The 17,369-nt window shown below is 47.4% G+C and overlaps 2 protein-coding genes across 2 annotated transcripts in view; one reads left to right on the top strand and one right to left on the bottom strand.

The window, feature by feature from the left end:
• The first annotated feature begins 13,947 nt into the window (after positions 1 to 13,947).
• Positions 13,948 to 15,545, top strand: CEBPD (CCAAT enhancer binding protein delta). Its single transcript, XM_065895456.1, has one exon. It carries the CDS (start codon positions 13,972 to 13,974, stop codon positions 14,740 to 14,742), a length of 771 nt encoding a protein of 256 aa, XP_065751528.1. The 5' UTR covers positions 13,948 to 13,971; the 3' UTR covers positions 14,743 to 15,545.
• A 737-nt stretch (positions 15,546 to 16,282) lies between these two features.
• Positions 16,283 to 17,369, bottom strand: part of SPIDR (scaffold protein involved in DNA repair) — a 294,972-nt gene continuing 293,885 nt past the window's right edge. Inside the window, exon 21 of the mRNA XM_065895727.1 lies at positions 16,283 to 16,450. Within this exon, the coding sequence (XP_065751799.1) occupies positions 16,283 to 16,450 (168 nt within the window). The remainder of the gene's footprint in view (positions 16,451 to 17,369) is intronic.

Here is a 17,369-nt window from a genome sequence, read left to right as displayed (position 1 = left end):
ATAAGTGGTGCTTGGAAAACTGGACAGCCACATGTAAAAGAATGAAATTAGAACACTCTCTAACACCATACACAAAAATCAACTCAAAGTGGATTAGAGACCTAAATATAAGACCGGACACTATAAAACTCTTAGAGGAAAACATAGAACTCTCTGACATAAATCACAGCAAGATCTTTTTTGACTCACCTCTGAAAGTAATGGATATAAAACCAAAAATAAACAAGTGGGACCTAATGAAACTTAAAATCTTTTCCACAGCAAAGGAAACTCTAAAGAAGAGAAAAAGACAGCCCTACCGAACGGGAGAAAATATCTGCAGACGAATCAACGGACAAAGCATTAACCTCCAAAATATATACACAACTCATGAAGCTCAATATTAAAAAAAAGAAAAAAATCCCCAATCCAAAAATGGGCAGAAGACCTAAATAGACATTTCTCCAAAGAAGACATACAGATGGCCAAGAGGCACATGAAAAGCTGCTCAACACCACTAATTATTAGAGAAATGCAAATCAAAGCTACAGTGAGGTATCACCTCACACCGGTTAGAATGGGCATCATCAGAAAATCTACAGACCATAAATGCTGGAGAGGGTGTGGAGAAAAAGGAACCCTCTTGCACTGCTGGTGGGAATGTAAATTGATACAGCCACTATGGAGAACAGCATGGAGGTTCCTTAGAAAACTAAAAGTAGAACTACCATACGACCCAGCAATCCCACTACTGGGCATATACCCTGAGAAAACCATAATTCAAAAAGACACAGGCACCCCAATGTTCACTGCAGCACTATTTACAATAGCCAGGTCACGGAAGCAACCTAACTGCCCATCGACGGCAAATGGATTAGGAAGATGTGGTACATATATACAATGGAATATTACTCAGCCCTGAAAAGGAACGAAATTGGGTCATTTGTAGAGATGTGGATGGACCTAGAGACTGTCATACAGAGTGAAGTCAGAAAAAGCAAAACAAATACTGTATATGAAAGCATATATGTGGAATCTAGAAAAATGGTATAGGTGAACCGGTTTACAGGGCAGAAATAGAGACACAGATGTAGAGAACGTATGGACACCAAGGGGGGAAAGCGGGGTGGGTGTGGTGGTCGGATGAACTGGGAGATTGGGATGGACATGTATACACTGATGTGTGTATAAAACAGATAACCAACAAAAAAGAGAATGCTAACAAAGGAAAAAGGAGATGAACACAGAATTTTAACAAGAAACTAGAAAATTATTTTTTAAAATGAGAAATTAATAATTCAGTAACTAAAAGGAAAAACGGAATAAACAGCAGATTAGGTGATACAGAAGAATGCATAAGTGAGCTGGAAGATGGAAATAACCCAATCAGAACAACAAAAAGAAAAACCCAAAAGGGAATTTCGGATAACATCAAGTGTTTCCAACATTCACATTATACAGGTCACACCCCTGAAGGGGGAGCAAGAGATAGAAGGGGGTCAAAAATGCGCTTAATAAAATTATGGCTGAAAACTTCACAAGCCTGAGAAATGAAACATAATCAGTTATGGGAAGCACAGTGTGTGTCAATTAAGATGAACACAAATAGATTAATGCCAAGACATATCACAATTGAAATGGAATAAGTTAAAGAGAGATCTAAAGGCAGCAATAGAAAAAGAGGCACATACAAGGGAACCACCATAAGGTTATTAGCTGATTTTTCTGCAGAAACTGCGGCCAGAAGGGAACGGCATGATACATTTAAAGTGCTGAAAGGGAAAAACCTGCAACCTAGGATACTCTACCCAGCGACACTGTCATTGAGAACAGAAGGAGAGATAAAGCACTTCCCAGAGAAGCAGAAACTAAAAAAGTTCACCCATACTAAGCAACCCTAAAAGAAATGTTAAAGGGTCTTCTCTAAGTGGGAAAGAAAAGGCTATATAACAAGAGTAAGTATCTATAGGAAAGGAAAAATCCCACTAGTGAAGGCACATATATATTTACAGGCTGAGGATCAATCACTTAAATAAGCTAGTACAAAGATTAAAAGACAAAAACTTGTAAAATCAAGTATCAGTAAAGAGATAAAAATGAAGATGTAAAATATGGCATCAAAAACACAAAGTGTTGGGACTTCCCTGGTGGTCCAGTGGTAAAGAATCCGCTTACAAATGCAGGAGATGCGGGTTTGATCCCTGGTCAGGGATTTAAGATCCCACATGCCGCTGTGCGAGTAAGCCCGCATGCCACAACTACTGAGCTTGCACGCCTCACCTGGAGCCCACATACCACAAACTACAGAACCCACGTGCTCTGGGGCCCGCACGCCACAACTACAGAGCCAGTGCAGCCTGCAGCCAGCACGCCACGACTAGAGAGAGAAAACCTGCACGCTGCAAGTAGAGAGAAGCCCGTGCACCACACAAAAGACCCCACATGCCTCAATGAAGATCCCATGTGCCGCAAGTAAGACCTGACACAGCCAAAAATAAAAATATAATAAATAATCTTAAAAAAAAAAGTGTGGGGGAAGGATGTAGATGTGGATGTTTTAGAATGCGTATGAACTTTAAAAGGACTACCTGTTTAAAATAATTACAGTTACAGGTCATCATATATGAACCCCATGGAAACTACAAACCAAAAAACTACAGTAGAGGGACTGGCCGAGATGGCAGAGTACGAAGACCCTGACTGAGCTCACCTCCTCTCAGGAGCACTCCAGAATCACAGCTATCTGCAGAGCCACCAACAATGAAGAAGAATGGAAGCTACCAAAAAAGATCTTCTACAGCTAAAGACAAAGATGGAACCACAATGAGATAGATGGATAGGAGGGACGGACTCACGAGTACAATCAAATCCCACACACCTGGTGGGCAACCCACAGACTGGAGAATAATTATATTACAGAGGTTCCCCCACAGGAGTGAGAGTTCTGGGCCCTACAGCAGGCTCCCCAGCCCGGGGGTCCTGCACTAGGAAGACAAGCCCCCAGAGCATTTTGGCTTTGAAGACCAGAGGGGCTTAATTTTGGGAGCCCCACAGGACTGGGGAAAACAGAGACTTCATTCTTAAAGGGCACACATGAAATCTCACACATACCAGGAACCAGGGCAAAAGCAGTAATCGGATAGGACCCTGGGTCAGACCAATCTGCTGGTCTTGGAGAGTCTCCTGGAGAGGTGGGGGGTGTATGTGGCTCACCATGGGACACAGACACTGGTGGCAGACATTTGGGAACATTCTACCATGTGAATTGCTGCTGCTGGTTGCCATCTTGGCTCATCAGCACCGAGACCTGGCCCCAACAGCCTGTAGGCTCCAGTGCTGGGACACCTCAGGCCAAACAACTAACTGGGTGGGCACGTAGCCCCACCCATCAAAGACTTCCTGAGCCCACAGCCATGCCTAACCATGGCCCTGCCCACCAGAGGGCTAAGACCCAGCTCCACCACCAGCAGGCAGGCACTAGGCCTTCTCTCCAGGAAGCCTGCACCAGCCTCTTGACCAGCCTTATCCACCACGGGGCAGACAAAAGAAAACCTCAATCCTGCAGACCCAGCCTGCCCACAGCAGGCCAGATCGTACTCTGAGACCAACTGGCCCCAGCCCTGTCCACCAACAGGCCAATGCATACCCTGCACCGCATACTTAACTGTGTGAGGAACCAGGAGCCCCCCTCCCCCCCCCACCCCAATAGTCCAGCACTAACCTCAGGACCTGGGTTCACCTGCCATTGGGTGAACTCTGCCCGTTTCCAATGGGCAGGCCTAAATCTTTGCGACTCTTGACTATACCCATCACTGAGCCAGCACTAGCCTCAGGGCCCCTTAGGGTTCTGTAGCCAGCTGCCTCGTGACCAGGCCCCGCTAAACAGCAGCCAGCAGCTTCTACACAAGGCAGGTCCTGGCAACCAACCGGGCTAGGGGCCAACCAAGCCCACCAGATCAGCCACATAGCCCACCATAACAGAAGGACCCATGCAGCCCTCTTAGGGGGAACCCTTAGAACATATAGGTAATGGGAGGACACTGCAGGACAGTGCACTGCTGGGACACACAAGATGTCTCCTACAGAGGGCCACTTCTCCAAGGTTGAGAAATGTACGTAACTTACCACAAACATAAAAATACAAATAGCAACTCAGACAAAATGAGGTAGCAGAGGAATATGTTCCAGATGAAGGAACAAGATACAAAACCCCGGAAGAAAAACTAAGTGTTGTAGAGACAGGCAATCTACCCAAGAAAGGGTTCAGAGTGAGAATCAAAAAGATGATCAAAGAATTTGGGAAAAGAATGCACAGAGTGAGAAATTAGAAGTTTTGAGCAAAGAGTTAGAAAACATAAAGGGTAACCAAACAGATGGAGAATACGGTAACTGAAATGAAAAATACACTGGAAGAAATCAATAGTACAGAAGGACAAATCAGTGAGCTGGAAGACAGTAGTGGAAATCACTGCCACTGAACAGAAAAAGAAAAGCATGAAAAGAAATGACAGTTTGAGAGACCTCTGTGGGACATCAAACACACTAATATTTGCATTATAGAGGCCCCAGAAGGAGATAAGAGAAAGAGCCTGAGAACATAACGTTTAAGACATAATAGCTGAAAACGTCCCTAACCTGAGAAAGGAACAAGTCACCCAAGTCCAGGAAGCACAGAGACTGCCACACAGGATGAACCCAAAGAGTAAGACAACAAGACACACTGTAAATAAAGTGACAAAGAGATAAAGAGAGAATATTAAAAACAACAGGAGAATAAGAAATAACATACAAGGGAATTCCCATAAGGCTGTCAGCCCGTTTTTCAGCAGAAACTCTACTGGCCAAAAGGGAGGGGCAGGATATATTTAAGGTGATGAAAGGGGAAAAAATACAACCAAGAATAATCCATCCAGGAAGGCCCTCATTCAAATTTGATGGAGAAGTCAAAAGCCGAAAGAGTTCAGTACCATCAAACCAGCTTTACAACAAATGTTAAAAGAACTTCTCTAGGTGAAAAGGAAAAGGCCACAACTAGAAACAAGAAAATTACGAAATGAAAAAGCTCACCAGTAAAGGCAAACATACAGTGAAGGTAGGAAATCTCCACACACCAAGCTAGTAGGGAGGTTAAAAGAAAAAAGTAGTAAGACTGTCTCTATTCCACAATAAGCAGTTAAGGGATACACAAAACAATGAGACATAAAATATGCAAGCAGAAACAGTAATTGTGGGGGGGGGGAGAGTACAAATGCAGGGTTTTCAAAATGCATTTGAAATTAAGCCATCAGCAACTTAAAACAATCATGTATACATACAGACTGCTATATAAAACCTCACGGTGACTGCAAACCCAAACTCTATAATAGATATGTACCCAAAAAAGAAAAAGGAAACCAAACATAACAGTAAAGCTAGTCATCAAATGAGAGAGAACAAAAGAAGGGAAAAACGACCCTACACAAACAAATCCAAAACAACTAACAAAATGGCAGTGAGAACATACATATCGATGATTACCTTAAATGTAAACAGAGTAAATGCTCCAACTAAAAGACACAGAGTGGCTGATGGACACAAAAACAAGACCCCTTGATATTCTGCCTACAAGAGACTCACTTCAGATCTAGAGACACATACAGACTGAAAGTGAGGGAGTGGAAAAAGGTATTCCATGCAAGTGGAAATCAAACGAAAGCCAGAGTAGTAATACTTACATCAGACAAAATCGACTTTAAAATAAAGACTGTTGTAAGAGACAAGGAGGGACACTACATAATGATCAAGGGATCATCCAGGAAGATACAACAATTGTATATACATATGGGAGGCACCTAAATATAAGGCAAATGTTAAGAGACATAAAAGGAGAAATTGATGGTAACACAATACTAGTGGGGGACTTTAACACCCCACTTATATTAATGGACAGATCATGCAGACAGAAAATCCATCAGGAAACACAGGCCTTAAATAACACATTAGACCACATGGACTTAATTGATATATATAGAGCATTCCATCCTAAAGCAGCAGAATACATACTCTTTTCAAGTGCATACGGAAAATTCTCCAGGATAGATTACATGCTAGGCCACAAAATAAGCCTTGGTAAATTTAAGACAACTGAAATCATATCAAGCATCTTTTCCAAACGCAACGCTACAGAGACCAGAAGTCAACTACAGGAAAAAAAATTGCAAAAAACACAAACATGTGGAAGCTAAACACTGTGCTGCTAAACAACCAATGGATCACTGAATAGATGAAATCAGAAAATACCTACAGACAAATGAAGACAAAAATACAACAATCCAAAACCTATGGAATGCAGCAAAAGCGGTTCTAAGAGGGAAGTTTATAGGATACAGCTTACCTCAGAGAACAAGGAAAAGCTCACATAAACAACCTAACCTTACACCTAAAGCAACTAGAGAAGGAAGAACAAACAAAACCCAAGTCAGCAGAAGGCAAGAAATCATAAAGATCAGAGCAGAAACAGAGACGAAGAAAACAACAGAAGAGACTTTCAAGATGGAGGAGTAAGACGTGGAGATCACCTTCCTCCCCTCACATACATCAGCAATACATCTACACGTGGAACAACTCCTACAGAACACCTACTGAACGCTGGCAGAAGACCTCAGACCTCCCAAAAGGCAAGAGACTCCCCACATACCGGGAGAGGGCAAAAGAAAAACGAATAAACAGAGACAAAAGAATAGGGACGGGACCTGCCCCTCCAGGAGGGAGCTGTGAAGGAGGAAAATTTCCACACACTAGGAAACCCCATCACTGGTGGAGACGGGGGTTGGCGGGGGGGAGCTTCAGAGCCGCGGAGGAGAGCGCAGCCACAGGGGTGTGGAGGGCAGAGTGGAGAGGTTCCCGCACAGAGGATCGGGGCCGACCGGCACTCACCAGCCCGAGAGGCTTGTCTGCTCCCGCGCCGGGATGGGTGGGGGCTGGGAGCTGAGGCTCGGGCTTCGGTCGGATCCCAGGGAGAGGGCTGGCGTTGGCGGCGTGAACACAGCCTGAAGGGGGCTAGTGCACCACGACTAGCCGGGAGGGAGTCTGGGAAAGAGTCTGGAGCTGCCTAAGAGTCAAGAGACCATTGTTTCAGGGTGCACGAGGAGAGGAGATTCAGAGCACTGTCTAAACGAGCTCCTGAGACGGGCATGAGCTGCAGCTATCAGTGCAGATACCAGAGACGGGCATGAGACGCTAGGGCTTCTGCTGCTGCCACCAAGAAGCCTGTGTGCGAGCACAGGTCACTCTCCACATCTCCCTTCCGGGGAGCCTGTGCAGCCCTCCACTGCCAGGGTCCCGGGATCCAGGGACAACTTCCCCGAGAGAATGCACAGCGCCCCTCAGGCTGCTGCAAGGTCACGCTGGCTTCTGCTGCCTCAGGCTCATCCCGCATCCGTACCCCTCCCTCGTCCCGGCCTGAGTGAGCCAGAGCCCCCGAATCAGCTGCTCCTTTAACCCCATCCTGTCTGGGAGGGAACATACACCCTCAGGCGACCTACATGCAGAGGCGGGTCCAAACCCAAAGCTGAACCCCGGAGCTGTAAGAACAAAGAAGAGAAAGGGAAATCTCTCCCAGCAGCCTCAGGAGCAGTGGATTAAAGCTCCACAATCAACTTGATGTACCTGCATCTGTGGAATACCTGAATAGACAACAAATCATCCCAAATCGAGGAGGTGGACTTTGGGAGCAATGATATATATATATATATATTTTTTCCTTTTTCTCTTTTTGTGTCTATGTGTATGCTTCTTTGTGTGATTTTATCTGTATAGGTTTGCTTTTACCATTTCCCCTAGGGTTCTGTCTGTCCGTTTGTTTTTTCTTTTTTTTATTAAAATTTTTAAAATAATTTTTTTAATAACTTTATTATTTCCTTCCTCCTTCCTCCCTTCCTCCCTTCCTCTCTTTCTCTCTTTCTTTCTCCCTTTTCTGAGCCGTGTGGCTGACACGGTCTTCATGCTCCAGCTGGGCATCAGGGCTGTGCCTCTGAGGTGGGAGAGCCAAGTTCAGGACACTGGTCCACAAGAGGCCTCCCAGCTCCACGTAATATCAAACAGCAAAAGCTCTCCCAGAGATCTCCATCTCAACACTAAGACGCAGCTCCACTCAACAACCAGCAAGCTACAGTGTTGAACACCCTATGCCAAACAACTAGCAAGACAGGAACACACCACCACCCATTAGCAGAGAGGCTGCCTAAAATCATAATAAGTTCACAGACACCCCAAAACACACCACCAGACGTGGTCCTGCCCAACAGAAAGACAAGATCCAGCCTCATCCACCAGAAAACAGGCACCAGTCCCCTCCACCAGAAGGCCTACACAACCCACTGAACCAACCTTACCCACTGGGAGCAGACACCAAAAACAATGGGAAGTATGAACCTACAGCCTGGGAGAAGGAGACCCCCAACACAGTAAGTTAAGCAAAATTAGAAGACAGAGAAACACACAGCAGATGAAGGAGCAAGGTAAAAACCCACCAGACCAAACAAATGAAGAGGAAATAGGCACAGCTTTTGCATAGCAAAGGAAACCATAAACAAGACAAAAAGACAACCCTTAGCATGGGAGAAAATATTTGCAAATGAAGCAAATGACAAAGGATTAATCTCCAAAATTTACAAGCAGCTCAATATCAAAAAAAAAACACTAAACAACCCAATCCAAAAATGGGCAGAAGACCTAAATAGACATTTCTCCAAAGAAGGTATACAGACTGCCTACAAACAAATGAAAGGATGCTCAACATCACTAATCATTAGAGAAATGCAAATCAAAACTACAATGAGGTGTCACCTCACACCAGTCAGAATGGCCATCATCAAAAAATCTACAAACAATAAATGCTGGAGAGGGTGTGGAGAAAAGGGAACCCTCTCGCACTGTTGGTGGGAATGTAAACTGATACAGCCACTATAGAGAACAGTACGGAGGTTCCTTAAGAAACTAAAAATAGAACTACCATATGACCCAGCAATCCCATTACTGGGCATATACCCAGAGAAAACCATAATTCAAAAAGAGTCATGTACCAAAATGTTCATTGCAGCTCTGTTTACAATAGCCAGGACATGGAAGCAACCTAAGTGTCCATCGACAGATGAATGGATAAAGAAGATGTGGCACATATATACAATGGAATATTACTCAGCCATAAAAAGAAATGAAATTGAGTTATTTGTAGTGAGGTGGATGGACCCCAGAGTCTGTCATACAGAGTGAAGTAAGTCAGAAAGAGAAAAACAAATACCATATGCTAACTAACACATATGTATAGAATCTTTAAAAAAAAAAAAAAAGGTTCTGAAGAAGCTAGGGGCAGGACAGGAATAAAGATGCAGACATAGAGAATGGATTTGAGGACATGGGGAGGGGGAAGGGTAAGCTGGGACGAAGTGAGAGAGTGGCATGGACATATATACACTACTAAATGTAAAACAGATAGCTGGTGAGAAGCAGCCACATAGCACAGGGAGATCAGCTCAGTGCTTTGTGACCACCTAGAGAGGTGGGATAGGGAGGGTTGGAGGGAGATGCAAGAGGGAGGGGATAGAGGGAGGGGATACGAGGATATATGTATATGTATAACTGATTCACTCTGTTATAAAGCAGAAACTAACACACACACCATTGTAAAGCAATTATACTCCAATAAAAATATTTTTAAAGAACAGAAAAGATCAATGAAACTAAAAGCTGGTTCTCTGAAAAAATAAACAAAATTGATAAACCTTTAGCCAGACTCCTCAAGAAAAAAAGGGAGAGGGCCCAAATCAATAAGATCAGAAATGAAAAAGAGAAGTTACAATTGACACCACAGAAATAGAAAAGATCGTAAGAGACTACAATGAGCAAATATACGGCCATAGAATGGACAACCCAGAATTCATATTCTCCCAAGACTGAACCAGGAAGAAATAGAAAATACGAACAGACCAGTCACAAGTACTGAAAGTGAAACTGTGATTTAAAAACTCTCAACAGGGACTTCCCTGGTGGCCCAGTGGTTAAGAATCACCTGTTAATGCAGGGGACATGGGTTCGATCCCTCATCCGGGAAGAGCCCACATGCCACAGAGCAACTAAGCCCGTGCGCCACAACTACTGAGCCTGTGTTCTAGAGCCCGTGAGCCACAACTACTAAAGCCCACACGCCCTAGAGCCCAGGCACCACGACTAATGAAGCTCACGCACTCTAAGGCCCACGTGCCACAACTACTGAGCCCGCATGCTGCAACTACTGAAGCCCACGCGCCTAGAGCCCATGCTCCACAACAAGAGAAGCCACCACAAGCCTGCACACTGCAATGAACAGTAGCCCCCGCTCGCTGCAACTAGAGAAAGCCCTAGCACAGCAACAAAGACCCAGTACAGCTAAAAAAAAGATTTAAGAAAATGAATAAATAAAAAATAAAAACTCCCAACAAATAAGTCCAGGACCAGATGGCTTCACAGGCAAATTCTACCAAACATTTAGAGAAGAGCTGACACCTATCCTTCTGAAACTATTCCGAACAATTGCAGAGGAAGAAACACTTCCGAACCCATTCTATGAGGCCACCATCACCCTGACACCAAAACCAAAGACATCACAAAACCAGTATCACTGATGAACACAGATGCAAAAATTCTCAACAAAATACCAGCAAGCCATATTCAACAATATATTAAAAAGATCATACACCATGATCAAGTGGGATTTATTCCAGGGATACGAGGATTTTTCAATATCCACGTGGTACACCGCGTTAACAAATTGAAGAAGAAAAACCATACGATCATCTCAGTAGATGCAGAAAAAGATTCTGATAAAATTCAACACCCATTTATGATAAAACTGTCCAGAAAGCAGGCATAGAGGGAACCTACCTCAACATAATAAAGGCCATATACGACAAACCCACAGTTAACATCACACTCAATTATGAGAATATGAAAGCATTCCCTCTAAGATGAGGAACAAGACAAGGATGCCCACTCTCACCACTTTTATTCAACATAGTTTTGCAAGTCCTACCCGCTGCAATCAGAGAAGAAAAAGAAAAGAAAGGATCCAAACAGGAAAGGAAGAATCAAAACTGTCACTGTTTGCTAATGACACGATTTGCTATACAGAGAAAAACCCTAAAGATGCCACCAGAAAACTCTTAGAGTTCACCAAAGAATCTGGTAAAGTTACAGGATACAAAATAAATATATGGAAATCTGCTACAGTTCTATACACTAACAATGAAATCTCAGAGAAATTAAACAATCCCATTTACCATCACATCAAAAAGAATAAAATACTTAGGAATAAACCTACCTAAGGAGGCAAAAGGCATATAATCTGAAAAGTAAGACGCTGATGAAAGAATGTGATGATGACATAAACAGATGGAAAGATGTACCTTGTTCTCAGATTGGAAGAATCAGTATTGTTAAAATGACCATACTACCCAAGGCAATCTACAGATTCAGCGCCATTCCTATCAAAATACCAATGAGCTGTGGCAGGGCTGACAGGTGTCCCTGAGAGACTGAATCCACTTCACAGGAATAACAAGGCTGGGAGGGCAAATCGCTCCTCCTTGTGTTTTATTACTAGGAACATGTGCAAGTGTATGGCAGGTTGGACACCTGACTCACAGAATCAAATAACTGTTTTCAGCTCTGGCTACTTTGTAATCTGGGAGATCTGTCTCTTAAATTCCAGAGGCTGAAGGGAATGCAGAACTTTCTACCCATCACAGTAGGTTTTTAGTAAAATACACAGGCTTTATAAAGCACTGCCAAGGATGTGTGACCCTAATACCCAGGGGCTTTATTCTTTTGGCCCTCATATTTCCTTTCACACACACACACACAAAATACTGGAAATCAGGTTTATCCGAAAAGCCTGTATTTGTAACCTCACTGTTGTCTGACACAAAACACATGAGAACATATCATACAGTTAAAATTATTCCTGAGCCAGAAGATGAACAAAAGTATCTAATCTGATGATAGTTGAGAATCATCACCTGAAGAGGGCGCTAGAGTCACAATTTCCCTCCTCTTGACACTGGCATTGCTCAAAAACATTTTCACTGTTCCAGACTTTCATTTGGAGAACTGTTGTTGCCCCATATCTTGCACCGTATGAAGCACCCGAAAGTGGTCCCTCGTGAGGACTGAGGTATGGCCCCTTCGTGTTATGAGTGAGCCGGCCCGATTTCCTAACCCCAACAGTGTCCCACAGCGGGAGCACATCCAGCCTCCTGAGTTTCTCAAGGGCGGATGTGTTTAGAAAGTCCACATGAAGTGGTGCATTTGAACAACTCAACTAAGCCCAACATAGCAACGTCCTCATAGACACGGGCGAGTCCAAGGCGCCGACGTTCTTAAGGAGTACTTTCTCATTTGACTGCGTCCTTTACACAGTTCTCAGAACACAGGCTCAAGACTCCTAACAATGAGGAATCATGACCTACTTTGTATTTATCTCAGATAAATTCACAGTAGAGTTAGGAAAAGACAGTAAGTGGAGACATTCAAGAAATGACTGGACAACTGCTGTCACAGAAGCTAAACTTTAAATTGTTTTATTGTGTTTTTAATGGTCTTTCACTTGCCGTTAAACGTCATAACAAATCTCTACTTTGTTGGTCTACGACCTCTCCTTTCTCTTTTTCAGTAAAAGGGAAGAAAACTCTTAAATCTAAACATTATCATTACTAGTTAATACATTGAAAAAAAGATGGGCGTAGCATCTCTTTCAAGCTCAATCCCAATTTGACATCTGAAGCTACTAATCATCTCACTGAATTATTTTCATGAGAATATGGTTCTCTGTATTTATTTTGCATTCCCTGACTGGGGAGGGCTTTAGTAGTGTTTTTATGGCTTCCAAAATAGGTATGTCTTTCCTCTGGGTGTGCATGAACCACACTCTAAGTGTTCCTGGGGTTTACCTTTAATAGATAATTAATCGTGTGACATCCACATCACGGCCCCTGAGTAATTCTAGCGTATTATGTCTGTCCTAGAAAACCTATTCAGTATCCCATGGTGCCGTCATCAGAAGTCACCTCTGGAATACTGTGGAGCTTGTGGAGCGTTTGGTGTTGGGAAGCAACGAAATGAGAAAGGATGTGGACAGAGACCAGGTCTGAACAGGGACGGTGATGTGAAAAATAGAACTGACCCGAAATACCTGACCCAAATTGTAGGAAACGTTAACCAACAAAGCCAGTTCAGTCTACCTGCATCTTACAGTGTGAAGAGCTAGCAAGCTAACACCTTGTCAGAGCTGCTAGTGTAAACCTTATTTTTCTCCTAAAGGGGACCTACCCCACTGCTTTGGATCCAAAGGCACTTCTTTTTGGAATACTGAACAGCATAAAAAAAAAAAAGAGCCTAGAACTAAAGACAGGACTGAAGTAAGACACCACCGCAAGATGGCACTGCTCTAGTCCCTGGAAGCAGCCTCGGGGGCGCGGGGCTCCCGGGGCTCTGAGTGTGGAGCTCCCGGGAGTTCGTGGGCTTTCCGGGGGCGCGGAGCTCTTGCGCGCTCGTGGTTCCCGGCTTCCCCCGGCCCTAGGCGCGCGGGGTTGGAGAGCGCCCCACGGACCCGGCGGAACCCCGCGGGGCAGCGTCTCCAACCCCGCCATCCGGAAGCCGCGAGACCCTAATTCCCTGAAGCCGCGGGGGAGCGCCCCCGGGCCCTAGTCCGCGCGCTGGCCCGGGCCCCGTTCTGGTTCCGCCCCGACTCCGCGGGCGCAGAGGCCCCGACCCACCAGCAGGAAGGAGGAGGCGCGGCCGAGGGAGGGTCGTTCCCGGCAGCGCTGCGCGGGCCGGGCCGGCGGGCAGGAAGCACGGGGGAGGCGCGCGGGCGGGGGTCCCGCGGTCCGCGGCCGGGGCGGGGCGTGCGCGTCAGTCCGGCTAGAAAAGGCGGCGCCCGGCCCGCCCGGGGACCGCGCTCGCCGTCGGCCCGACGCCGCCATGAGCGCCGCGCTCTTCAGCCTGGACGGCCCGGCGCGCGGCGCGCCCTGGACTGCGGAGCCCGCCGCCTTCTACGAGCCCGGCCGCGCGGGGAAGCTGGGTCGCGGAGCCGAGCCGGCCGCGCCCGCCATGTACGACGACGAGAGCGCTATCGACTTCAGCGCCTACATCGACTCCATGGCCGCCGTGCCCACCCTGGAGCTGTGCCACGATGAGCTCTTCGCCGACCTCTTCAACAGCAACCACAAGGCGGGCACCCTGGAGCTGCTGCCCGGGGGCCCCGCGCGCCCCGCGGGCCCCGGCCCCGCGCCGCGACCGCTCAAGCGCGAGCCCGACTGGGGCGACGGCGACGCGCCCGGCTCGCTGCTGCCCGCGCAGGTGGCCGCGTGCGCGCAGACGGTGGTGAGCCTGGCGGCCGCCGCGCAGCCCACTCCGCCCGCGTCGCCCGAGCCGCCGCGCCGCAGCCCCGCGCCCCCAGCTCCTGGGGCGGCGCGCGACAAGGCAGCGGGCAAGCGGGGCCCGGACCGCGGCAGCCCCGAGTACCGGCAGCGGCGGGAGCGCAACAACATCGCCGTGCGCAAGAGCCGCGACAAGGCTAAGCGGCGCAACCAGGAGATGCAGCAGAAGCTGGTGGAGCTTTCGGCCGAGAACGAGAAGCTACAGCAGCGCGTGGAGCAGCTCACGCGGGACCTGGCCGGCCTGCGGCGCTTCTTCAAGCAGCTGCCCGGCGCGCCCTTTTTGCCCTGCGCGGGGGCGGCGGACGCGCGGTGACGCGGGGGGCGTGCGGGCTGCGGCCGCAGTGCCTGGAACCGCCGGGCCGGACCCCCGGGCGGGGCCGGGACTCGGACAGCTGCCGCGTGGACTCTAAGTTACTGTGACGGCAGCTTCTCTGCATCCTACGCCCGAGGAGGCAGCTAAGGTACATTCGTTAAAGAGACTTTCGGACAAACCTTTGTACTGTAGATACGAGGAAAGGACTGAGCATGCTCACTTTTTTATACTGATTTTTACAGTATTTGTAAGAATAAAGGCGTGTTAGACCCACCTTGATTCCTGCGCTCGCGGCCCTCCGGACTGGCCGGGGAGGGCGCGAGGGCGCGTCTGGCTGGTGTGCGCCCCGGGGCCGGGTTCCTGGAAGGACCGTCGCTTTGCTTCTCCAACAGGCCAAACTCCACCTGCGGACGTGCCGGTTAACTTGCCGAGCGAGACCCGCTCGGGTGGAAGGCGCCCCGGGAACGTGTCGGAAACCGGCCCGAGCGGGTCCCACCTCGAGTCGGGGGCAAGGAGAGGAGGGCTCAGGTTATCCGAAAACCAGTCCCACTCATTCTGGCTTTCATGGGATTTGCTTTCGCTTCCCTTAGTCCTGTAGACAGCTTCAAGTAGATTTTCAAAGTGCATAAAGTACAGAAGTCATATAGGAGATGGAAAGGACGGTCACAAAGCTACTTAAAATCGGCTACCTTCCCGGTACTGGTAATGCTTCAAAGCTGAATCTGGACGAATAAATAAAGCCGTTGCCTTTCCCCCATGAGAGTGGGTACTAGGCAGCCTCCCTTGGTCTTGGCTGCTACGTCTATATTATGTAATTAGTTTACCGTGGCCTGTCATTATTACACTGTCATAAGGGAGGAAACGCGAAATCTTTACAGTGTCCAGATTAATCCGTGGTTTTAGTTTTAACTCAGATCTCTGCCAACAAGGAGAGCGATTCCCCAGCTCTCCTGCGGCAGCGTAGTCCTGGCGCAGTGCCCGGCAGGACTAACCAGACCTGTCAGTCTCTCCGTAAGGAGCTACCATCAGGCCAGTCACTTTATCTCTACTTTATGGGAAAGTTTTACCTCTGACATAGTTCCCCAGAACATTTTCCAAAAAATACTGAGCTGCAGAACGCTTAGGCTGGACACTGCAGAGCAGTAATATGACGATAGAGGACAAAGGTTTACACGCGGCAGGATAATTCTTTGGGGAAATGTTAAAAGAAATATAAGAAAAACACGTTGAATCATTGTAAAATTTGAACACTTGAGAATTACAGAACAAAATAACTTTTTCTACTATATTATTGTCTAAGGTAAATACAAAATGAAAACCTCAAGCTTATTTAAGCTCTATCGTGTTCCTAAATGTGCAGAAAGGCAATAAAAATATATATCATCGCAGAAAGAAGTACTTTGATTTACAGTTTACAAAGCCACTTTACTAACATTGGCCCCAATCGAAGTTCCACTTCAAGATCATAAAGTACATTCACTCTGCCTAGAGTTAACAAATAACTACCGAACCACCACCACTGGCAGCCACTTTGTAAAGTTCACGGATCCTGCGGCTGCCACCGGTGTGCTGAAGAGGCTCCCCCCTCGCTCAGGAGTTCCACCTCCTCCAATCCCACGCAGCTGGCCGCTGGGCGGGTGGTGATGGACCGGACGAAACAGGTTATCGGCCCCACCTCCTTTCCAAGGACACTCCTCACCTCGTAACTCTGCAGGGATAAGAGGCAGGCTGGTTAAAGCAAACAGCCCTGGGCCTGCTGTTCCCATCGGCTCAGGACACCAAAGACAGAGCATTAGGCCCTTCCCCGGCCCATAACCCCTCTCCAACCCTCTCCAGAAGAGAGAACAGGCTGCAGCAAAAGCAAAGGAAGGAAGTGCATTTTTCTGGTAGCCAATTTTTTTTTTTTTTTTTTTTTGGCGGTACGCGGGCCTCTCACTGTTGTGGCCTCTCCCGTTGCGGAGCACAGGCTCCGGACGCGCAGGCTCAGCGGCCATGGCTCACGGGCCCAGCCGCTCCGCGGCACATGGGATCTTCCCGGACCGGGGCACGAACCCGTGTCCCCCGCATCGGCAGGCGGATTCCCAACCACTGTGCCACCAGGGAAGCCCCCGAGCTAGTTTTTACACAAGAACGTTAAAAGTATCTGTGATCGATGTTTGTTAGTGGGTGCAAGGATGTGCATCTCCCAGCTGGCCGTCCTAGGAGAAACTGGGGGGGGGAAACACATGGGAAGGGCCATGCCCTGCATCCCAGCAGGAGGCACACATCACGCCTGCTGCTGCATCCCACTTCCCCACTGGAGCAACACTTCTGGTCAAAGGACTTCTTTGCCCCAAACTTCCCTCGTTAACAGGATCCCATTTCTCCCAGAGTTGCACTGAGCTGGACACCTCTTCCTATGCCACAGAAAGCCTTTCCTTCACGTTGTTGGATGAATTGTCTTAGGGAACTGGTGAACTGTGGGCAAGTTTCATCTCTACATGGGAATGTAGAACCACGGGCGGCAGGGGCCCCAGGTGAGCAGGCTGGGAAGGTGTGCTGTGCCCTCCTGGTCTCCGTGGATCACACCTCAGAACAGTTTCTTTTGGGGGTGGGGCTGAAAACAGAGGTTTATTGGTCTTTGGAGA

Source organism: Phocoena phocoena, chromosome 17 (genome assembly GCF_963924675.1).
Source record: "Phocoena phocoena chromosome 17, mPhoPho1.1, whole genome shotgun sequence".
Classification (NCBI taxonomy): Eukaryota; Metazoa; Chordata; class Mammalia; order Artiodactyla; family Phocoenidae; genus Phocoena; species Phocoena phocoena.
The sequence above is the reverse complement of the archived record's forward strand: the minus strand, read 5'-3'. Positions and strand labels throughout refer to the sequence as shown.